The sequence below is a fragment of the Chiroxiphia lanceolata genome, chromosome 3, assembly GCF_009829145.1.
Source record: "Chiroxiphia lanceolata isolate bChiLan1 chromosome 3, bChiLan1.pri, whole genome shotgun sequence".
Classification (NCBI taxonomy): Eukaryota; Metazoa; Chordata; class Aves; order Passeriformes; family Pipridae; genus Chiroxiphia; species Chiroxiphia lanceolata.
The window spans coordinates 82,098,462-82,123,640 of record NC_045639.1 but is presented as its reverse complement, the minus strand read 5'-3'; the positions used below and the strand labels follow the sequence as shown (position 1 = coordinate 82,123,640).

General features: G+C 37.7%; 1 protein-coding gene across 6 annotated transcripts in view; it reads right to left on the bottom strand.

Annotated features, from left to right (window-relative positions):
• UBE3D (ubiquitin protein ligase E3D) overlaps window positions 1-25,179 on the bottom strand; it is an 84,869-nt gene that overhangs the window by 48,474 nt on the left and 11,216 nt on the right. For 4 of the 6 annotated variants that reach the window (XM_032681230.1, XM_032681233.1, XM_032681229.1 and 1 more), the window contains exons 5-9: window positions 24,524-24,755; window positions 20,201-20,270; window positions 17,658-17,727; window positions 16,870-16,978; window positions 11,913-12,082 (exon numbers count right to left, since the gene is read on the bottom strand). In XM_032681230.1, the coding sequence (XP_032537121.1) occupies window positions 11,913-12,082; window positions 16,870-16,978; window positions 17,658-17,727; window positions 20,201-20,270; window positions 24,524-24,755 (651 nt within the window). Of the gene's footprint in view, window positions 1-10,935; window positions 11,086-11,912; window positions 12,083-16,869; window positions 16,979-17,657; window positions 17,728-20,200; window positions 20,271-21,420; window positions 23,259-24,523; window positions 24,756-25,179 lie in introns of those variants that run through there. The other 2 variants (XM_032681231.1, XM_032681234.1) reach the window with 2 other exon arrangements.

Sequence of the window (25,179 nt, the reverse complement as noted above, 5' to 3'; positions counted from 1 at the left end):
CCTAATGTTCCAACTTCAGAAGAGAAGGAAATTCAGTATTTCAGGATGCAATTACCCACAGCAAAGTAAGGAACACTACAAATCACAGAATTGGTTGATCCTGAATTCGCTGACAGCAAAATTTATTATTTCTACTCATTTAATCCAAACCTTTGCCAAACAAAATTACTAAAAGTTAGAATTTCACGTCATATTTTCACTTTCACACTGAAACCACAATTTTAATGGAAGAGTTTATTTTTATCATCATTTTCCCTTTCTTTCATAAAAAATCGTACCTCTGGCAAAAATTGTACAGAAGCTCACCTATGCAGGTATTAACACAACATTGACATTAAAGTATCTGATGTGGCTATAAGTCAAATTTAACGAGCAATTAAATCCCAAATAAATGAAACCAGCAGTCAAGAACACAGCTTCCTCTCCTAAAAATAAAATTCAAATTAATTCAAAATCATAAACTGCTACAGAAACATTTTTTACAGATTTTACTACATCCCACAGCTCACTTTGCAAACTCACAGCAGACTGATTGTCAGTCTGGAAAGATCAACTTTCCACTAGCCCCTTTTCCCTGTCCCCTGCCACTATGTCCTCACACGTCTGTCAGTCGTCCTCTGTGCAGGGAAATACCCTTCCATAAATAACCGCTCCACCCTTCACAAAACTGTCCCCAGTTTTAACACGTCCTCTCCTCAGAGCTAATTCCCAAGTTTCCCCTTTCAACCACTCTGAAGCTTTCCCCTTCTGTTATGGCAGAGATTTAAGAGTGCCTGTATGATCCCCACTGATGCTGATGAAGCCCTACGCAGAGCTTTTGCAGAGGTGTCCTGCTGTCCTACTGCAGACACGAAGCAGAGCTGAGAAGTTACACAGGCCACACGCCACCCTTCTGAGACAGCACTGTTGGGGCTGCACTGCACACACACACATACCTAGACAAAGGCCGATCAGTGAATGCAGATTATTTTGGCTCTTCAATTTAATTTTATGAGCTTTCTTAAAATTTTATGGATCAAGAAAAAGGGAAAGCTAGTCTGAGCTTAGAAGTGTGAGAAACAGGAAAGGGAGACATACAACCTGGCAGCTGAGTTCTGGACACAAGCAAGAGCAGAAGAAAAAGGAAGAGAAAAGGGATTTAGAAGGAAGACTAAATCTAGGTTTAAACCAAGTCAATGCTGATGCAGGAGTTGATGTTACAGACAGACTAAAAAACAGCTTTGATGAAAAGAAGTAAAGTAGGAATGGAAAGACTGAGTCACAAACACCAGCTCAACGAGAAGAGAAGCCTTTGAGTAGATGACCTTATTCAAAGTGGAGATGCAACAGCTGAAAGTAAGACACCTGCAGATAAATCTTTTCCATATAAGTTAATTAGAAAGGACTTCAGATGTAGGACAACACACCATAGGTAAAGAAATAACGCCACACTTGAAAATTGATAAATTGTTTAATAACAGTCCAACCAAGACTGTGGTACCAGTGAGGCTTTCTATGCAAAGATGTCAGTCCTAAGAGCTTCCAGAGAGCAAGAGAGATATGGTGAAGGTGAACTTTAAAGTCTTCTGGCAGGTCAGTGACAGAGCTGGAAAACAAAACTAGAAGGCATCTCCCAGCCAAAAGGCTCACCTCCTTGCAAGAAGAGGCATTGTACTGAAGCATTCCTTTTCCCCAGTTTTAGCGTGCTTCGCCTTAAAAGCAATTGTTTCTTGACGCTATCATTCCTACTGGAAGGCTCTGCAGGAATCTCACCTGCCCTGATGTTAGGAAGTTTTGAAGGTCCAGTCTAAACTTTTTCATGATAAACTTTTTCATGATCGACTGTAGAGGTGTATGTTCTTTCAAATTTCTACTGAAAGCAATCAATGAACATTACAGTTATTTAGTACCCACTACTACACTATATTCTTGAAAAAATTTGCTGAGTTAGACTTGCATCACACATAGCTGGTGAAACAAGAAATTCACCTGTGTTAAATTAAATGGTCCCTTGTGTAAAGGAGAGATGCAGAGGTGCTATCTGTAAGTGTCTGCAGAATTGCTATGTTGGAGGGCAAATAACAGCTTATCAGTTACTGATTTCTTCTTGCAACACCTAGTGAGAGTTTCATCAGTTTCAGAAACCAAAATATAGTACTCAGTAACATAACTCAACCTAGACAAGAGTTGATAAGCTTAAAAAGTTAGAGGCCTTAATAACATTAATGACATGCAGCCATTTCTGCATCAGCTGAACAGTAGTTTGCAGCAGTAAAATTCATAAAGCTGAAAACGAGAAGTAGAGAATACTGACAGACAATTTTTTTAGTAAGGCTCATATTAGATTCAAAATATGCTAAATCGTTAAATATCGGATGACTTCTCTTGGAGACCTTTTAATTGGTTTTTTTAGAAGATGATTCTTTGCATTACCAGCATTAATTCTATTTGGCCAAAACCATGCTGGATTCTTTAAAAAATACCCACCAACTTCTGGAGGAAGTTTTGAACCTGGAAAAAAATTCAGTGTAAAAAGTACCTAAGAAATGCTTCATCAGTGTTCTCTGTGGGCCATACAATTGTTTCCATCCTAAGATATCAACTTTGGACAAAAATGAAGAAATAGGATATCTTGTTCAATCACATCGCTTTGCAAGAGACACAGTTGGGAAGTCAGTCAACAAGGAAAAACAAGTTCCTACAACAGTGCAACTACCTCAACAACACATCCATACTGAAATAAAATGGTTTTGGAGGGTTCAGAAAAGTCAGTGTCTAAAGAGGAAAGAAGAATTGTGCTCAGCTTAAAACTCAACTTCTAACCAGTTCTGCTACTGATACTATGCAGCTGCACATTAGTACCAGCTGAAAAGCTGCACCTGCAGCTTTGGAGTCATGGACATCCAGTTGACGTACATGCTTGCAGTCATTTCCCTGGAAAACCATCCTCAACAAGACCCTATGAAGGCTTAACAGGTATTACAGTAATGCACACACTCTGGGAAGAATGTAAATGAACTTTAATACTCGTAACCGTACACAGAAGGAAAATAAGCATGGTCAATCCAACAGCTCACTTGTGAGTAGATCTAATAGTTCTGCCTTTGGCAATTACTTGAATGAGGTTCTAAAATTCTGTAGCAATTATATCCCAGCAAGTTTGCTGGTGACACAAAGCTGGGAAGAGTGGCTGATACACCAGTGCTGGGACCTCGACAGGTTGGAGAGATGGGTAGAGAAGAACCTTTCGAAATTCAACGAAGTCAAATGCAGGGTCCTGCACTTGGGGAGGAATAAACCCAGGCACCAGTACGAGGGGCTGCCCTGCTGGGAAGCAGCTGTGCAGAGAAGGACCTGGGGGTCCTGGTGGACAGCAAGCTGTCCATGAGCCAGCTGTGCGTCCTTGTGGCCAAGAAGGACAATGGAATCCTGGGATGCATTAGGAAAAGCATTGCCACTAGGTCAAGGGAGGTGATCCTACCCCTCTACTCAGCCCTGGTGAGGCCACATCTTGAGTACTGTGTCCATCTCTGGACCCCTCAGTACAAGACAGACAGGGAGCTCCTGGAGTGGGTCCAGCATGAAGATGATGAGGGGATTGGAGTATCTCTCTTATGAGGAAAGGCTGAGAGAGAGGGGCCTGTTCAGCCTCAAGAAGAGACGATTTACAGGGGACTTTATCAATGTCTCCAAGTATCTGAAGGGAGGATGTCAAGAGGATGGATCCAAGCTCTTCTCAGTAGTACAAGCAATAGGACAAGCGGCAGTGGGCAGAAACTGATGCACAGAAAGCTCCACCTGAACACGAGGAAAAACTTCTTTACTGTGTGGGTGACAGTAGAGGCAATCTATGAGTGACAATCTGTGCAGTGCAGAGGTTGTGGAGTCTCCCTCACTGGAGATATTCAAGAACCATCTAGACACAATTCTGTGCAATGTGCTCTATGATGACACCTCTTGAGCAGGGAGGTTGGACCACATGACTCCACCAGTGGTTCCTTCAACTTTATTCATTCTGTGATAGGTATCATTTATTATGGCTATTAGTTATACAAATTATTTACTCCATAGCTTAAAGCCAGTATTCAGAGCAGCCAACAGGAGAATTGCTTGTTCCGTTTTGATACTACCAGACTCAAAATAAGCAACCAACAGCAATATCCTGTTGTCGCCCTCCCCCCCCCACAAATGGAAATATCCTGACCAGCTTCACAAATTAGCCTTCCTTGATCTCAAGTCATAAACTTCCAATTTGCTTTAGCCTTACTGATTTAAAAAGCATTTCCAGTAAAATTGGCAGTAAAATTTTTTTAATCTAAGTACGTTAGTTTACACGGCCTGTCATGGAGAAACACAGTGGAAACAACAAATGCTAATTAATTTAAAACAGACCAAGATCCTCAAATTCAATAAATCAAGTTTTGAGGTTTAAGTAGTTCTTGTCAGCAATCTGTCCAAAAACCTTTTATAAGCTTTATTTTTTTCACTCTTGGCTCATTATTTGATTCATCCCTGCTCAAATAAATCTCCTAATTTAAAAAGCATTATAAGAGTTGAGTACTTACAGTTCCTGAGTGAACCCAACAGTCTTTATAACTCTGTGAGAAACAAACTGTAAGCTTCCAAGTGGAAATCTGCTATAGTTTGATGTACAATTATACAATTATCCTCAACAGATCATCACTATCACAGTTAGGCTATCTGGCTTTCAAAAAGGCAGTGCTATAAGGAAAGCAAAATGAATATAATAGAGAGATATATATACATAGTAACACTTGAATAGATGTGACATTCATTTCCTTCCAGCAAACTGGCCTGTAAATCTAAGCCCTAAATGTAATCAGCAAGACCACTGCATGCTGTAGTTTAGGATCCCCAAGTCCATTTTGCTGGTAAGAATGCAGAATTGTTGTTCACTACATCCCCACTCCTAGATCTAGCAGGACATGAGTTCAGAAGAGGTTAAAAGAGTACTACGCATCAATAGTGAACTTCTGGAACTTGCTGTTACAAGAGAGTGTGGAGGCAGACAGCAGTAGTAAGGTCAAAAAGTATTTATTCAAACAGATGGTCAAAAGATGAATGGATAGATTGCAAAGGAAATTGGTAGGGCTGTACTCTCTAACATCCTTAAAACAACAACTGCAGAGCTGAGAGTACAAGGAAGTGCTGGGGCTCACACACCAATCTGAAGAACATCCCTGGATGTCAGAGGGGGAATACTGAGCTAGATGTTACACTGCTCTGACCTAGCATGGCAATTCTTATAATTGCATAAAAGTGGAATAAATTATCTAAAAACGCAGTTGTTTCAGACTACACATTTTAAATTAGTTTCAGATAATCTGGTCGCTTTTAATCTACAATTTTTCCCATCCAAATTGACATTTCTCTTATTACCAATCCTAAGATTCCCAAAAGAGTTGAACTACAGCACTATGAACCAAAGAGACAGAGAACTACCAAAATTGTACTTACCTGAATTGCAGCGTTTCACAAATAAATATGGACAATATGGAAAAAAACATATAAGCCTGATTGTATTTTTTGTTCTACCATATTACAGAATCACAAATCCTAATTCAAAAGCATATTGTGATAGATCTTTATAGCATATTTATCAATTTTTTCTAAAAAAATTAGACTGTAAGAAGTAGCTAAGCTACACCACTTAGAGTAAATTTCTTATTTTTACATTGCCCATGTATATAGCATTTAACACTTCTAACGCAGAGTAATACAGCAGTACCCTGCAAGATGAGTAGTGACACATCAGCATCTTTAACGCTACACAAGAAGAAAGGCAGGCTATTGGTCCCATTACTAACAAATGCTAAGCAATTTGGGATTACAAATCCCCTTTTTAAAAACCAGTCAGAATCCTTTCTCCTCAGACTTCAACATTAAATTTCAAAAGATGAGCAAAAAATGGCAGCCTATGCAAAAATCTCAGCTGGAATGATAACATGAGCAAAATTTTTGAGCAAAAATATCAGAACTTATTTGGCAGACAAAGAGTTTATTCCAACATTTTCCTCTACTTCAGTTAGTACTTCTAGCACTATTTATAATGGGAAAGATTAGATACAAAAAAATATGACAGTTTGGAAGAGCTGGAAGGATATATCAGACCTGTGTTTAGAAACAATAATTAAGTTCCTAAGTAACTACCATAAAAGGATGCTGAGCACGCAGGTCTAGTTTCAATAAACAGGAAAGTCAGGATATTTCTCCTGAATCTTACACTTAAAAGTTGCATACACCTTTTCCAGGAGGTGGGAGAAGATGTTACTAGTACTGAAGAGCAGTTTGTTGCCCAAGCATTCAAAGTTTGTGAGGTTTATAGCTTCTACATCTCTATGAAACTCTGAAAAGTATTTTTTTCCTTCCCTTCCCAAAACCCTGATTGGCATCAGACTGCATCTTTTAAAAAAAATTTTGCCTGACTGCTCAGTCACGTCTTTTAAGGCAACCTAGCCCCTCTGTGGTGTCAGTTCTCTTAACCTGACACCAGGAAATAATTCAAGAAGGGAACAGAAAAAAAAAATTATCTGAAACAAACCAGATCCTTCACCATCCTTTTACAATCACACCCACTCATTAATCATTCCAGATATACAGAAATCAGCTTAAAGAGAGCACAAAACAGTGAAACATTGGTCACCCTTCAGTCAATTAACTCTTGATCTGTATGCTCCCGTAAGTTTTCTATAGGCAGGAGTCACTGAAACACTAGGAAAAGACATTTTATTTCAGACATACAAAAATCAGTGAAATCAGTGAAACAGTGACACAGTTTGATGTTTTTATGACAGGTGAATTACTCTAGAACTAATACATCTGTTCTACAACAAGCAGCAGCTACGAGTATTGAGGCCATGTTGCTGAGAACACAGCTGCGCTGGGCAGGGCACGTCTCCAGGATGAAGGACCACCGCCTCCCTAAGATCCTGCTCTATGGTGAACTTGCCTCCGGCTGCTGCAAGAGAGGAGCCCCGAAGAGAAGATACAAGGACTCCCTGAAACAACATCTCAGCCTTGGCCATATTGATCAACATAACTGGTCTACTCTGGCCTCCAACCAGGAGGTCTGGAAACACACCATCTATAACGCTGCTGATGCTTTTGAGAACGTTCACCCTTGAGGAGAAAACACAACGCAGAAAGAATCGTGCCTTGCAGAATATACCACCTAAGCAGTCTTTCTGCTGTGCCTTTTGCAACCAGATGTGCCTGTCTTGTATTGGCCTTTTTAACCACCAGCGCGCTTGTAACAAATGTGGGTAGAGCCCTTCCCAAATCTTCGTTTGCCAAGCCCAGCCATAATGATATATACAGAGTGAGAGCCATTCTTGGGATAAATAAACAACGTTCTGGAATACATCAATAACAGCTTCATAAACAGCTCACTATATATGGACTGTAATAAGACCACTGGGACTCAAAACCTCCAGGTTTTCAGCCACAAACTCGATTTTCAAGCTTATTCTTGTCCCTCTAAAGCTAATAAAATGAGCAATTTCTAGAAGTCATTTTTCAACTCTCAAATTATAAGCAGCAAATTCTTACACAAAAGAAGGCTTCTGCAAAAGCTGTAAACCATTCACAGAAACTCTAGATGCATATGAGATACAAAAAGTTCTCAGTGACCTTCTGACAAAGCTTTGTCTAGCACTCTACTATAAAGGGAAAAGTGCAATTTTCCTCCAACTGTACCTTCACATATATTTTCTGAGATCAAGTTATGGTTGAATTGTCATGTTACAGTGTTTTCAATTTTCTTCATACATTTTTACAACACACTCACTTCAGCAGTATTTACCATTATCACTCCCACCAATCAAGGCTGTCTGCATAAGGTGTTATTTGCCAAGAGCCTGTTACTTGAAAGGAAGACCTCTTCTGTCTGCACAGCAGATTTGTAGGTGGAGGAAAGGAGCCTTGCAGAGAGAAAAGTGGGGGGAACCAACATAATCACATACTCATGATCCATAAATACCTAAGTAAGGATGGAGCAGAAAATGCACCAGGCATCCTTCTCTAATGGGACTCAACCACATTCATAAGACACTTTTTTCACGTGTGATAAGAAGAAATTGACAGCATGTAATTTCAACTAATTTGTTGTGAAAGGATTGTCATAAAGCTCCCCCAAGGGCTGAAACTCTAACTGTAGATGAACCTATACAGAATTTGTGTTATCACACATAACACACACCTAAGCGCTTCTAGCCCTGCTTAACTGCTGAAGGAGTGATACAAATCACTACAACACTTAAAGGCTACCCTCAAGAAGATCAGAGGAATACAGATCTGCAGGGAGAAATGCCAAAAACTACACTATAAATAGCATGTCTGGATATTCCTAGCCATATTTTAACTTCACAACGCCTTTAAAGCTACTGAATGTTCTTAAGCAGCACAGTCTAACATACAAAGAATACAGAAAGCACGACTGTTAACAATTCATTGCCAAAAAAAAGGTATATGGACAGAGGCTCCACATGACATGCTCTTAGTTTGTTCCTATCCAATATCTCAGTCGCCCTCCCAGAGACTTGAACAAGACAGATGCTTCTCCTTCCACAGACAACATGGAGCTGGGAAGGGCCATCACTGGCCACATGTTGAAAACAAAAATGGCCATGGCCAAAAGAGAAAAAGGTTCTGGACCAATTTAGGATATAATTTGGCAAAGGACATGTGCGCAAACACAATGAGGAAGGCTGCTTATTAGACTGTAATCCACCGGAAAGGATCTAATGGTCAACACAGATCAACAAATTGAACATGAAATCAGCATGTTGTTGATGCCACACAAGGAGTAATCACCTTGTAGCAACACTCAGTCTAACTCTGACCACAGTTTTCTTACAGCAGGCTTCAGGATAGCTAACCCTAAACAGTTACCACTTCAAATGGGCAATTACCACTCAGCAGCCAGTAATGAACCATGGACATTTATCCTACTCAAATGTTTGTTTCCTTTACATTGTTAACTTTTAGAGTAATACTGAATGTAAGGTAAAGTGATAGATTTCTGTCAGTGATTTACTGGAGGAAAGAGAGTTCTGTTGCTCACTGAAGCAGTGCTCTTCACAGGACATAATTTCTAGTTTAAGGGGAAAAAAGCACTTCCGTATCTGAGGAAGAGACATAAGCATTAAGTTAATTATGAAGAATTCCAAAACTGTGCTCTGAATAAAGAAGGAATAAAATGAGTTTTGGAGTGAGACAATAAATTTCTTCTGACATCTCAAAAGTCTTGAAAAGAAAGATCACACATAAAAGCGACTACGCTCCCCATAAGAAACATATTCAAGTGAATCCCCAGGAATCTGAACCTAAGGCTTAGTTCAAAAAAAGGTGCCTGGATGCGAATTATTAAGCAATCCCAGTCCAACCCTCTCTAGCAGCAGCAGTTTGCCTAGGGAGACTTTCACAAATCCCGAGACCTCAACTGCTACCATGGAACCATGTATTTCTCTCAGAGTAAGTAGATTTATGCTTGTGTAAGTAGACTAAGTACAGATTTTGTTTCATTTCGTCACCTGTGTTTTACAACTATGTGATTATGTTATTATATTTAGATATTACAAACAATACTTTTACTTCTAGTTTACCTTAATCTGTCTTACCTATGGCCCAGCTAACCAGCACAGACTCTGCAGTGACCACACGTAAGGAGGGTGTTTTCTTTCCCTCTCATTACACAGTTCAGATTCTGGCCTTGCAGGAATTGGACAGGACCCGAGTGTACCCAGGGACTCACAGCAACTGAAGAGGCTCTCTGATGTGCAGTAGGTTACCAGAGTGTATGCTTATGCCTTGTAGCTATTGGTGTCTGCTGGTGTCTAGGTCACAAGCAGACTTGCTGCTGACTGCTTCCTACACAGAAGGTGTCCTTGCTTACTCCCCACTCACGGGGAGCAGGCCATGGGCTCCGAAACCTTTGCATTATTTCAAAGGCAGGTGTACATAGAAGCAAGCAGGGTAATATTATAATTATTATTGAAATGTGGGCATCTAAAATATTTGGAACTTGCATGCTTGGTTCAGAATTCTTGAAATAATATTTGAGATCTAAATGCAAACACATTGCGTTAAATATGTTGTACTGGTTTGGTATTTTTCCTTCCACTGTGTTTACATTCATGTTCAATACAGAAAGACTTCAGTCTTATTTCACAGATCCAAGTAGTAATTCCAGCCAACTGACATGATTTAGTGGAAACAAACTGAAGTGCTAATGTCCTTTTTACTGTACTTTACTAAGAAATATAAAAATGGGAAAACAATACCAAACTAACAGTTCCTTTAGTTTCTGAACCTTAGAAAAGAATCCTCTGTTCTTTCTCTTATATTGTTGCATTTGTCTAGGGACTGGACAGGGAAAAATGTCAATTACTGTCAGATAAGAATTAAAACCTCAGTTGTGCCTTATACTCAGTGCAAAATCCCAAAGACAAATACAAAGTAATCTTCAGAAAAAAGTGATTTGTAACAAGTCTGTCTGGGGAAAGAACTGAATATAATTTCACAGTAAAATTCTGCTGCTGAGAACTCCATTCAAGAAAAGGAATTGTGAATGCTAGGTAAATGACTAAGTAGATATGACTTTTATCTCAATAACGTGTCAGAGTAATTGAACGTGTGTTAAGGTAATTCAATCTTCTCAGTGATGTAGAACTGAAACTTGAAAAGCAAAACTGTAAGTTACACTTCTGTAAGACTTAAGAGTGGTATGTGAAATATCTTTCATCTTATAGCAGGTTGCAATATCTCCCATTCTCAGAAGAAGCACTTTAAGTGATAATACTTTATGATGTATTTTGGATCATTAAATAACATTTGGATCACAGAGGTTTTCCAATGCCAGCTTCTGAGGCTATTACATTAATAAAGCTATTTTTCTTACATGAATTACATTAACAATGTAGAGTGACCTTTTTGCTAAATATTAGAATTTTGTATTCTTTCCCTATGTCAGTTAATTTCAGCTATTTAGCATTGGATCTGTTTGAAAAACAAAAAGGATACACTTGGCAACACCCAGGATAAACACATTATGATGAATCATACATGCTTGCAAGGTGTATGTTTCTCCTACAAAAATATTAAAATCATACACAGCTTTGCTAGTTTGTGTGACACAACATTTTCGCTGTACTTCTAGGAGGTCTTGGGCTATGAATTAGCTGTGTCTTGACTGAGTCTGGAGGGACTGTCTTCTAAATTCTAAATACATTCATACCTATTTAAATTTTTCATCTGGTTTCCAAAAGGTTAAAGAAATAACAATACCAAACCACTATTTAAGTGTGACTTATACAAAATCAATACTTTTTTCTCTATCACTGCAAAAACAAACACAGAAAACTATGTTAAAATCATACTCCATCACCTGCAAACATTGGAGCCACTGCTTAATCAATATTCTCTTATCTTTGCTTTCCAACAGATAAAGGTTTTAACATGTTAGGCAGTGTATGTTTTTCATAATGTTGAATTCAAAGCTTGCTGAAATCCAATGTTTCCTTTATGAGGGCTCTGGTAGACTTGAATACATCCAAGTAAAACATCTATATGACATTGTACTCAACTACCTCCCTCGCCTCTTCTCTTTCCTCTTCTCTTAGGGCCCTGCTTCTTTTTGAAATAATGTCACCACTGGGCTAAAAGCAAATTAAATTGAAACACTAATATCTACGTTATCTACAAGTGTCCTTAGAAAAATCATAACTCTTTGGTCTATATTTTAATATCAGAACAGAAAAATTTAACAACCAGATTCTCTCTGGCCCTAACAGAAACCAAATACTACTTCTCTGGCATTTTGCTTAAAAGAATATTTTAAAAAATGAACATCAAAAAAATACTAATGCAAAGCAAATCAAATATCAGAACCTGACTTCAGAAAAGGCTGTACTTACTCCTTATTTCTGCTTTTAATGCATGGCTGGTAAAGGACTTTGACAGCATTCCAGGTCCCCACTGGTCCAGAGCTAGGCATGAAAATATCTCCAAACAGTGTAAGAACACTGAGAGAGGAGGAACTTCCTAAAGACTCCACCAGCAATGTGTCAGAATTTAAAAGCCATATCTATAAATGAAGAAATAATTTATTTTACTGCAGATTATATCAATTTCAACTTGTTACTTTACTCTGACTCTAAATCAGCTGATACTAAAGCTACATTCTTACAAAGTTTCAAACAATGTTTTAACAGACATAAATTGACGTTTTATTATTCAGCACAGTCTGCACAGCATCTAGTGGAGAAAAAAGGATTAATACAATGAACTGATGCCTGATTTATCACAGTCACTCTTAAGATCGTTTCTGTGAAGCTGTCTCTTTTATTGACTGTAGCACACTTCCTTTGATAGTAACAAAACAGTCCCAAGTTATCTCCTTCAGTAGCAGATGGATTATTTCTCCAATTTCTTTTTTTTTTTTTTGGAGGTAGTCAAGCATATGGTGTTGAGCAATTGAGGGCTAAAGACAGGGAACTGAAAGACTACTCACCGAAAGTGCCAAAAATTGAGGATTTTTTAAGTGGTAGTCATGACTAGATGGAGCTAAGACATGCAAGGAAGAAGACACCAACTAACATGGTCTAAAAGGAACGCTGAGATTTACAAACAGCTGTAACAAACTCTTACTTGGAAAATAAATCTTTATCAAATTTCATAATGGGACTGGCATTCTTCAGCATTATTTGCTCCCAGCAATTCAGGGGATATTTACTGGAGCAAGTTTTGAGAAATCTGAACTTTTTGCATCACATTAAGGATCTTATTTAATCTTTGTGTGATTGGGCATGAGTGTTCCGACTTGGAACCAGGGCTTTCATGCTAAAAACACTGTACAAAAAGTCAGGCTTTTCCTTTATTCACAGCCTGCAGCAGTGAAGTGATACGAGCTAACAATGGAAATCAATTTTTGCAAGTGCAGAGCCTGTATGAAATGTTTATATATGAAATATTTATCATAGAAAGCAGGATTTACGCAGTGCTGCTCACCAGAGAGCAATCTTCTGCTTCTCATGATCTAATCAGCTTCAAGTAAAACAAGTTACATGATGTTAGGTAGCAGACACATGATATCCCCTGGTGGAGGGAAAAAGCCACCATTAACAGGACACATAGTATATGTTGTAATTGAATGTGACAGTCACAATTTATCAGAGCCCAAGGCTCAGAACATTACAGTGGAAGCTTCATAAAGAAGGAATGAGATATATTGATAAAGATATCTTGGGAGGGATGGGAGGAGGAGAATCACTTTAGCATATGCACATAAATGATGACAAGCAACTGCACTTGGCTTAGCAAGCGGTTGTTCATCAGTTTTGCTCTGGTAACTCAATCTACACATTTATAGCCTAAAGTGCAAAATACACCTCATTAGCTGGGACCATTACACAAGGTGCTTTAAGCCAAGTGCTGAGGCGGTGTTGGAGACAATGGTGAAAAAAGAGAAATGCCCTTTACACACAGGCCACTCTGAACACTTTTAGTTCTAATGAAATAGAATTTCTTCCTTTTGAAATTACTATCAATTCCCTGTGAAGGAGCTTCCTGGGATGCTTTTCAGAAGGGAATATGCTTCAAACTAGTCTAGGGAACAATGCAGCCAATAGATGTCTACTCCTTTCAGAATCCTTCTGCAATTTGCCTTAGAGAAAGCAACTAAAGCATTTCATTTGCAATATGGTTCCATCTGACAAGCACTTCTTTCCACCACAAGTGTTGATATATGGCATCTGAAAATCACGTTCTACCACTTGTTCAGAATATGTATTTGTCTCAACAGCAACGTAACAGGTCTGTATTAATAATTTAGCACACAATACAGAGAAAGAAAATGGGGGCGCGAGGACTCCTGGCCATGAGAAAATCAACTTCTGAACCACATTTACTTCTTTTGGCAGTATTTTCATTCTTTTCCTCATGCATAAATTAATTTCGATCTTGCTTTCGGTCTGAACGAACAACCACTCACCCAGACTCAGTGTGTTGACTCAAAGCAGTTTATGTTATTTCTGGCTAAGACAGTTTCATATTTTGATCTGTGCTTTCAACTACGTTACTCACAACGTGCTATCTTTCCTTCCTTTCTACCACTTCGTACAGCAGAGTTTGCACAACCAACTTCCCTTCATATTAACTCCAGTAAGTAAAGAACCTTTACAGAAAGATAAATATATAAAGTTTAGAATTCATTAATAGTGCGATTGATGACTTTTTCTGAAATGACAGCATAAGAAGAATGTCTCTGGGTTTTTGTTGGTCTTTTTTTCATTGTTTTCTTTCACTTTTGAATCACTTTGTCAACAGACCTCAAAGATGTTCTTAGGAGAAAAGCTACAACAAATCTATCTCAGTTCTACTTCACAAGACTCAATCCAGGTAGGTGAAATACTACAATCTTGTGAACAATTAGGCATCAATTCAAACTTAATATGGGTTGAAAAAAAGCTTTTATTTTTCCTTGCTAGTTCTTTCTTAGTTATTGCAGGCATTACTGTTACTTTTATCATCACACAGGTCACTAATGCAAACATCTTTCATTACAGCTACTTTGTCCTCACATTCAGACTGTTCAGGTAAAGATGTGGTTTGCCCATATTTCACAAAGAATAAAGGTCACTAAGAGAACTGGGTAGCTGAGTCTCAACAAGGTTCTCATTAACGCACTTCTTGATCACTGCAACCTCCACCCCTTCTCCAATCTTAACAAATGCAAACTTGTTTTGCACATGCTCTTCAAGACATGGCCCAACAATCAGGTCTCTCCCATTTTGTTACACATTAAATTTCTTGGGATATCTTCCCACTCCCTCTCCAGTCACTCCTGAAATACAAGCTGCCTTACTTTCCAGGCACTTTACACTCCGAAATAGCTCTTTCATTCAGTACTGAAAGACTGGAGATAGTATTTAAACTCTACCACACACTTCTTGATTTTCATAGATGTATCTTTTTGGGTTTTATCAGGTTGATCCCATCCATTATATGAATTCTCTGTATCTATCCAGAAAACTACTTATTTACCTCTTTCAAAGCTATACTTTTTAATAGTACAGAAAAACCAGACATCTATTAAGATGCTGCTATGCTGACCAATAATGTACCATTTTGCTCATGTTCTCCTATCTCACTGCCCATTTGCTGTCCTCCTCTTATTCTTAGCTTGTAAGTCATGCAAGGTAGGGAACACTTCAACAGTTTAGCAAAGAGAGGAGGCAAGTGATTCATCTTTTACCTGTGGTTTAAAAAAAACTTAAACATACTTGTTAGAAACCTTAACCCTAATTATCACATACACACCCTAAGCTGTGTGCATTCATGTATGTAAGCACAAACACTGTCAACTACAATCTTTGGCTCATTATCAAAACAAACAGGTGGGACAGCTGGTTCACAATGCATCAGTGATGAGACTCCTTGTGTAACTTGGCTGTATACTCACAGCCTCAAGCACCTACATTTTTACTGTTTAGTTGTTGACAATCATTAATATAAACGGTTTTTAAACTATACTTGTGTCCACAAGGCCTCTGAGCCCTAAGCCTTAACCTACAACTCCAGAATACCTGTTGATGCGTATACAGTTGCCAGAACCTAACTCCAGACATGAGTAAGGGCTTTCTGAGGTTAAACACAAAGAACACCCCCAAAAAACTAGTAACTAACTAACAAAAAGGAAGAGATGCCAATCAGAAGCCAGCCCTATCTCATTCAGCCTGCTCCTCTAATCAATATATCAGCAAAAATGCAACTCAGAGCTAAGAGTAATGGCAACCTACTAAACAAAGTGATTTTTCTATTAGCAAATAACCAGTTTGTTCTATGTAAGCTACTAGACTTAAGCAGCAGAATTTTAGGTAACTTGGAAATATGTAAGCTAAAAAGGAAAAATCACATCAACTTTTAATGACTCCTCAATTAGATAACACATAGTGACAATTACAGGTCCGTTCATGAAACGTTAATTTTGCCATCACAAAAGAGGTATTTCTCAGTGGTTGTACAAATGTTATCTTGGCACTAAAATTTACTTAAAAGCAAGAGATATATGCTTTCTTCAGCACCTGGGTGTTCAGAAATAACAGAACTTGGACAATGTATATATAAAACAATTTATGTAATTAGATTGTCTGCCTCAAGAAAGTGCATCTATAAGTTTATCCAGGGCAGGAATCTATAATCACGTATTTCTTTATCTTTGTGTCTGAATTTTTTGTATAAACTGCAAAAATACCTATATTTAGTTCAGGAATAAAAGAAAATATCCTTAGTTACAACAAGTGTATAGTATTAAAATAATTCCTATCCATCTCAAAAGTTTGAGGAATCTAGCTGTCACTATTTAAATATCAAGCTTAACCAAGTTTAGCAGCATTGGAACATTAAGTATAGCAGGCAATTTTAGTTTTGTTTGCAATTCACTTTCCAATGCAATGTACTGACTACATTAGTAGTCTCTGCTGACTTAAGACAATACATGGGAAAGATGCTATGCAACTTGATTCACTTCTTGTTATTAAAGATAAGAAGCAGTGGAGCAAGAAGATGAGATATATATTAAAAAGTTAAAATTTAAACTTTCCATGTTTTCTGAATACAAAACAGTGCTACTTCTGGTGTGTCTGTAGTACCTTCATTAATATAACAACAAGAGAAAATTTCTACATGTACATCTACTTAAATTAAAGAACTGGGAGATTTCTTACTTGAACAGAACTCTTCAGAACTACTTCAAGAATTTGAATTTGTTAATTTTCTTTAAACATACAATAACAAACAGCAAAAATAATAAATTTTAGGAGCTGGGATACATACGTTAAACTTTTTCAGTAAGATGAAGATTTAAAAACTTACCAGAATATAGGTTTTTCCATTATCCCCTTTTACAGTGAATCTAAATGTGCTTTTAGCAGAGGATAATTCCAAAAGACACTGAGCAACCATGCTCTGCACAAACTGAGACCTGTTTAAGAATGAACCACATATTATTATGTTTTCATAACAGTTAAATGGGCAAAGTCATTCATATCAATGCACTACAGATACATGAGTATCTCCATACCGTCAATTTTACTATATCCTACAATTTTCTATTTCCTGCAACGGGAATTTTTTAACAGACCAGCATTCTAAAGTGCTCCACATCCTTTATTTGGGCTGATACCAAAAGTCAAATGCTGAACAAAAGCTTTCCCTTTACACATATGATCTCTACACAAAGTTCAGAATAACGCACATATTTCAAATACAATTTACAAAAAGAGAGAATTGTGACTAATGGTAGTACATGATACAAGATAGATAGATCAGATTCTGTTTCATTTTAGTCTTAATTTCAAACTGAATTGCTTGAAATTTCAAAAATCTCATTCCAATTAAATATTTCAAGCTTTACTTAATTTAACTTTACATGATGTAACCTTCCATTTCCATAATTAGTCATCAGAAGTCACGTAAGCTTAAGTAGTTCAAAAACTAAGTATTTGAACTACATTACCTTTACAATGCTTAATTCTGGGATGATTATGTAAAATTGCACTGTTAATTATATGTAGTTATTCAAGAAACTACAACATTAGAGCATTTCTAGAATCCTTTCTAAAACATACACATGAGCAAATTGCCTGATTTTTTTTTGTTACCTTGGTATTGGGCTGAAACTTCCCTCAGATGGTTGAATAATCACCTCGGTGACATAATATTTAATAGTATCTAAAATGACAAAAACATTTTTGAAGTATAATAGAATAACCAACTTGTTAAGATTAGACTGTAAGACAGCCTATCGCTAAACTAATTAAACATTTGTTCAGTACTCCATTAAGAAGTGCAGCAGACGGTCAAATTCTGCTTTGGTTTGTAGGAGGTGAAGCAACCATAACAAAAAACCTACATTGCCTGCAGAAAACTGTTCTGAGCTAATTACATGATCAGCAATTTATCATTCATATTGATCTTTGTTAACGCTGGGAACAATCACCTTGAAACAAAGCAAGAGCTCAAGCCAAACCTGAAAGATGAATTGAAAGGACTTTCCTAAAGCACTGAGATCAGCATAGCTTACATAAGTATTTTAGTACCCTCTGCTGCTCAGTAATGCTGCAGTGAATCACAAGAGACAGTTTTAATAACAGCACACACAGGAGAATAATTTTCTTCTTTGCTTAAAGAACAGAATGGAACTTCTTTCCAAAAATCACACTTACTCAACATTAGCACTGCATACATTCTGAGTTTCAGTGTAACTGTTCACCAAAAGCTTCACTAAGACAGCCTTTAACACTAAATGTAAGTGTTTGAGGACATAATTTAATCCCCATCAAAAAAGTCAGGTCAAAGACGATCATATTGAAGATCTGGGTCTACGCTGCAAACATAGTCTATGAGAGGGCCAGCAAAACAGGTTAAATATAGAGAGAAATAAATACATTCTACTAAGCCTTAGCATGTGAACAGCTGGAAGATTCATCAGTTCCATAAATTTTAAGGGTGAAAAGGATTATCTCATCTGATCTCTGTCCACACATACCATTAAAACAAGATGAAAGTAAGCATTTCAGGAAAACACTTAATGTGTTTTAAAGACTCCAAAGGCTTGGTAATCCAATCCCTTCTCTAGATAAGTACTAGATAACTTTTTAAATTATCTTCACTGTTAAGAAATTATATTTTACCTCTAAGTTTAACTCAGTCTTCTCCACACTGTACTAGTCCGAGGAGACAGGAGGAAAATAAAGTTCAGTCTCTTTAGTTCCTCACCCATTACCCTGACTAAGGAATTAGTGCTACTGCTACAAAGGTATTGAGAATTCAGATGTTTGCTAGCAGAGAGATAGAAGGTGTGATTTCCCAAGAAAAAAATCATACAAGTGTCTGTGGGTAGAGTTGGGGAGAAATTCAAATCCAAATGTGGCCTCCACAGCTACATCACTCTAATCCTGCTTTATCATCAAGGCATTGATATCTGCTCAGGAGGAAGTACCAAACCATGACAGTCAAGTTTGCTCTCTAGTCCCTTTTCACAGAGATGGTTATGCCTAGACTTATACCATATATTGCTGGTTAGTTTGTCTGTTTGTTGAACTCTACCTAAATTTCCTACAGTACTGAAGAAGCGTGGTCAAAACAATGGATATGCTATCTAACTTCAGCTACGTGCAGAGTCCACACCAAATCCATGCACATCTATACAGTGTTTGCCTTTACCCACTCCCACTGATTATATCAATCATATCAATTACTGGGTGCTACAACCATCTGAAAGCTTAGAATAAGGCATCTATTACTCATGACCCTATTATTCATGCTCTTTTCCAGGCACTCCTTTCCCAAAGTCACATCCTCCTTTGGAGGCTTTCAAACATTTTACCTTAAATTTGGTTTTATTAAAGCCTGTGTTGTTCAGATCCCTGTACAGGACAATCAGAACGTTCTGTACAGAAGACCTTCTGTCTTGCATCACCTCGTGACTGACTTCTAAAACAGGCTTTGCATTTTCTGAGAAGTTTTTATATTCACCAGATTTCTGAGCTGAAAGAGGCTCACACTGACTGATGCAGTGGAGTAGAGGGAGAATGAAAGAATGAACCCTGCTACTAACAGTCTTATCATTGCTTCTCTCCTGTTAATAGCTGAATTTTAAATACAACCAGATCTTTAGACTACTTCTGGTAGACCCTGCTGATTCAGTATTATTACACTTTTAAACCATCATCTCATCATCAAACGAGGATGAGACATAACCTGCTTCTTTGACAAGGCTTTCTTCCCACAAAATCAGGCTGTTAGCAACCATATCTTCAGCTTCTAGTTCTGTGTTGATCAAGTTCTGAATTAGCCTCTCAATTATTCTGTAGAACTGACAGGAAAATAAACAACCTGTAATTTCTCAAGGCTCCTTTTTTACCGAGCTTCCTAACAAACTGGAATCATGCATTGAGTCTTCCAAAGCTTTGAAATTAGCCAAATATGCCACAGAAACAAGGATGAGGAAAATCCCTGCTGAAAGTCACTTTCAAGGTCTAACAGTGGAATAAACAACGTCATCTGTTCCAGAAGGAAATGGGATGAACACACAGGAATCAGCCCTGCAGCTTACTGATAAAACTACTTTCCTTCAGAGTTTTTAACCTCCAGTGCTCAATGGCTGATGCAGTCAAGTCTAGTTTTGTTTGCACACTCATACCTGACGATGTTGTTTCTCCCAGCATTTTCTTGCAGCGCTTACAAATTACTCTGGTATTTTCCTTTGATTTCTGTAGGACAAAGAAATATCATTTAAATGTCTCTCTGATATTCTGAAAAAGGAATGCATAATTGTAATATAATCTACAGAGTAGACAGTAAACTTCGTACTTGTTTCTGTTCTCTTTATGTTTACATGCACACAGATTTGCCTTCACTACTTCAGCTCTCTGTAGCTGGACTTGCTTGCAAGTTTCATACTAGTTTTAAAATCTGGCAATATATCCTGACCTCACAGCAAAATAATGCACATGAAATGAAGTACTCCATAATATATACATAAAATAGTATGATGCAAAGTGACTACCATTACTCAGTAAAAAGTTCTAGCCATTCTGGACAGTTTTATACGAGTCAAATACCAATTCAACATTCAGCAGGTAGCAGAAAATGTCCACAGACTGTTTTGAGTTACCAGAAAAGAGCTGAAGAACACAATATAGCATGATATTCCAGAAAGATGGAGTCTATTCTGTTCTTGAACAACCTTTCTCCCTCAATTCAAGCAGAAACAGAAAAGGTATTGACAAAGAATAATTGTCAGAGGTGCAAAACAGTCTCCATATGTGGGAAGAAAACACACGTAATAGGAGGAAGCACAGAAGACAGAAAACTGAGAGCTATCATTGAGATACATAAAATCACTAATGTTTAGGAAAAGCTGAATAGAAAAAAAATCATTTGCTCTCATAGCTCATGCCATGAAATTATAGAATCACAGCATCAACTAGGTTGGAAAAGACCTCTGAGAGCATCGAGTTCTGTTTGCATCAAAGAAAAGGAAAGCATTTGTCACACAATGCACAATATAGTTTGGTACTCACTATAGGAAAGTATTTTTCATAGTGAAAGTATACACAAGTTCAAAAAGTCTTCAAAAATTCAGAGGAAATGTTCATCAAGGTATTATTAAAAATAAAAAATGTGGCTAACAGTATCTAGTTCAAGGAGTCTCTACAATCTCCAAAACATAACTCTATACTTGCCTTACTCTCATGCATCCATTACTGCCCTTTGAAAAAGATCTCCTTTCGACATGAAATCTGCCCTATAACACTCCTGCTAATTACAGTGTTAATATTTAAATTCAGTATCAAACAAGTAAGCACAACTCCTACTTTAATCCAGAGTCCAAAACTGGTTCTGTGTGGGCTTATTAACCTGGATGTAGCACGCTACAGCTCTGGCCTGAAAGCAGTACATACATATAACGTCTGTAATGGTCACAAATGACAAATCAAACTAAATGGCCCAGGGAGAGTCCAAGAGCTGACTACATTGGAACTACAGCCCCCTTGTTATGGAGATCAGAAGAAATATCTGGTTCATATATACGCAGTTACCCCCTTTCCCAATTCCTACCTTGCTACTCCTCTCAAACATACACAGTAAAATCACTTGTCTGATGTGAAAAACAAGGATAAGTAGACAAGGTTTTGTGAATACCAGTATTTGAGACAGGTACAAATACTGCACAGTACAAGTATAGAATATATACAGTACTTCCTTGAAAGCTACAACTTGAGTATTTTTTTCTGACTACAGTTACAGATGCTGGCTGAGAATTGTGCAGTACGGTACTAAAAAAACACCACTACCTCATTGGATCATGCTTCAGTGGAAAAAGCAACAGTTCTAGCTTGACTAATTAAATCAATATATCTATTTGACAACTTGCAGCTGCTGGCAATCTGCAGGTGGAGGTGGATCACAAGCCTAATATTTTCTGTTTCTACTCCTAAGGATCCCTGATATGGTGTCAGGGAAAAAGACTTTCCCCAAGAGATACTATTAGGATGCTGCAATACCATGTGACATTTAAAAACTATGTTACACTGGAAGACTAATAGATGTGAAAAATATGTTTGCAGTGGACGGACGCTGTCTTGGTCCCGCTGGAGTCTGGAAAACATTGTTTAAGCATCTCTGGTACATTCCTGCTACTATTTTGGTCATAGGCGAACACTTCCCAAAGAACTGCAATGCAATTAGAAAAGAACTTTCATACTGGGGCAGGCTGCAAAAAAATTCTCTGAAATGAGAACATTTATGCCAATAGCAATCCATCTTGCTTGTAACTTTCTATTACTCATATTATGGAAGAATTTTCTCTTTCAGTATGAGGGTTTTTTCCTTATTAGTCCAGTTTCTGCTGGATCTTAGAGTTTTGCTCATTTGCTTGGCAACTGAGTGATGCTGGAAATAAGCAAACACAGAAATGAGAATTCACTGCTAGTATGAAAGATGTAGAAAGAGGGATTTGACACAAACAAGCAATAAATTCTCAATGCTTTTTTTTTTTTTTTTAGCTTTATAAAGACTTGGGAAAATCAGAATGTGTTACGGTTTCAGATGTGGCTGTCTTACATTCCTAGGACACAGTAAGGACACTGAGTTTCTCTGACTGCTCTGTCTAGAGAAGGGGACCTGACATCCCACATTACAGCTCTTCATGCTGATGTTTCTGAGGCATTTAAGGAAGCAAACATGAAAATTCATTACACTAAACTACTATAGTATGCCTCTGACATAAAACAGCCTTCTCCCTCATTTAAAAGTCCTTCTTTTATCCTGGTGTGACTCACATCTCTGTAACATCTTTGTTCTGCATCCTTTTATTATGTGTTTGTCTCAAAATCAATCCTTTGCTGCCAAACATTCTCTTTGACTGATGAAGAAGTGTGCAATATGAACTCCACATACCCTGCCTCTTCCCATATTTGTTCCCATTCTTCTAAGATCTCTTTTAAGACTGCTGAAATGTGAGAATTCATTTTGGGGACCTCTGGCAGAAAGCATTGTCCTCTTTGAAATTCATAATCTTCTACTCCACCTCCTTCTTAAGGAAACTTAGAAGAAATAACTCCAATTGTCACAGAGTTAATCCAAATTAATCTGCTTCTCCCATGCTGATATCCTTTCAGGGTACCAGTCCTTATTTTCCCCTCCCCATATTCTGCTTTTCAAAGAACAATGGAACAAGAAATGAAGGGGACCACAGCAGTAAGAGCTGGAGATATGGACTACAGGACAAAACTGTTCCCCAGGCATTGCACCAGCAACCACTGAATTGTGAGAATTTTACTGAGGATAATACAAATCACTAATAAGCAGCAGCAGCAGATGGAAATCAGGGTCTCTGGTGTTAGTTCTCAACAGATTAAAAGTTTCACGCTGGGAATCTGAATACAGAAAGTCATCAGTTGTTACAGACACAAACTGCCAAGGTTGCAGTGGTTCCCATAATTGTAAAAGGATTTCAATAATTAGGTTTAACACTTGGTATTGGGAGAAAATACGGCATCTTCAGGCCCAACCACTGTCAGCATAAACGCAGACAAGCTTTATGGAAATGTAGGCTTTGATGAACTAACTTCCTGGATGTTCTTCTGGCAGAAGAAAAGATTACTGCTTGAAATTTTATACACGTGCTATACCTCCAGGACGAGTAAAGCACCGAATTTTCTTTCTTCATGGGTTTTATCCCACCATTGAAACATCAGCATCCCCAAAAATGCTTTTTTTCCCTGGAAACAACTAATTTTGACATTTCTGAGCCAAATGATAGCCTTCTTCCTAGATACTCAGGTGATGAATATATCCCATCCTGGAACACCTCAGAAACATCCACACAAAGAGCTATAATGTGACATGGCAGGCCCCCTCTCTAGACAGAACACTCAAACAAACTCAATTTCCTTCTAAGAAGACAGCCACATCTGAACCCATAACACATTTCTAAGTCTTTCTAAAGCAAAAAAAAAAAAAAAGAAAAAAATTCCCACCTTCCTGTGATCATATTTATGGTTATGCATCCAGTCATAGTTTGAGAAGAAAAATAATTGTTACTCCAGTTTCCTCCTCATTCTTTGCTCCACTATCCTTTGACAAACACCTAACCCATTACAGTTATCATCTTACTAAATTTCAATGCCCTTCTGCCCTTCACTCGGGATATTTTTGGGGGAAAACTTTTGGGTTTAGAACTGCATAAATGTAAACCTTCTAATTCAGTCTATAGGAGAAAGGTCTTCTTGCATATCTAGGTGAATATCAAGACTGTGGTGTGAGATTAAAAAACATAAAACATAGCTTAGAATATTTTCTGGCCTCTGTACAACTGGATGTCAAGAACTCTCAATGACCTTCAAAACAGTTTTGTAATACATACAAGTTAAACAAGCCAGGAAATAAAAAAATGTACTTTATAATTAAAGAAGTCCAAATGCATTCACCTGAGAATTATATTAAGAAAATACTTTACCAAGTTGAAGCCACTCTGAGAAGCATGGTGTCCAGCCTCTGAGCAGCACATGAGAGATTCAGGCACATGTGATTCATTTCCTGAATTCAACATAAAAAACGTGTCTCCAAGAAAACAGTCATCATGCTGAGGGTGCAAAGTGCTTCTGGCAAAGGGGTTAGGGTGACAACACCACTCTTCAACTAAATCATTCCAGTTTTCACTCGGTAGAGGAAGAACTCTAAGAAATTTCCTAAGAGGGAACAAGAAACAAACATTTCAATATAATTCTTTTCTAAGATACTAAAAGAGAGCTTAGACTCCTGACAAAGAGAGGGAGGAAGGAGAAGTATGGCATTTTCTCAAAAGAAATACTTGACTCTCTTTTCAGTCAAAGGCACTTTGTTTGGGTGAATTCTGAGAAAGCCATGGCTGAGTGTTTCCTGCCAAGTTTGTGATAAAACATTTCCCAAGGGTGAATCTGAAGTGATTATAAGGCATAATTTGGTATAATCTTATCTTGAAATGAGTCATATGTCAAAAATAAAACAGTTCTATCCAGTCATGCAAAACACAGCAATGGGCATTTTGCAATTACACTTATTATTACTTGTAAAGTTCTCTTGCACCAAATGTTGATATAAAACCAACAGAAACAGACTCATGCCACAGCAAGA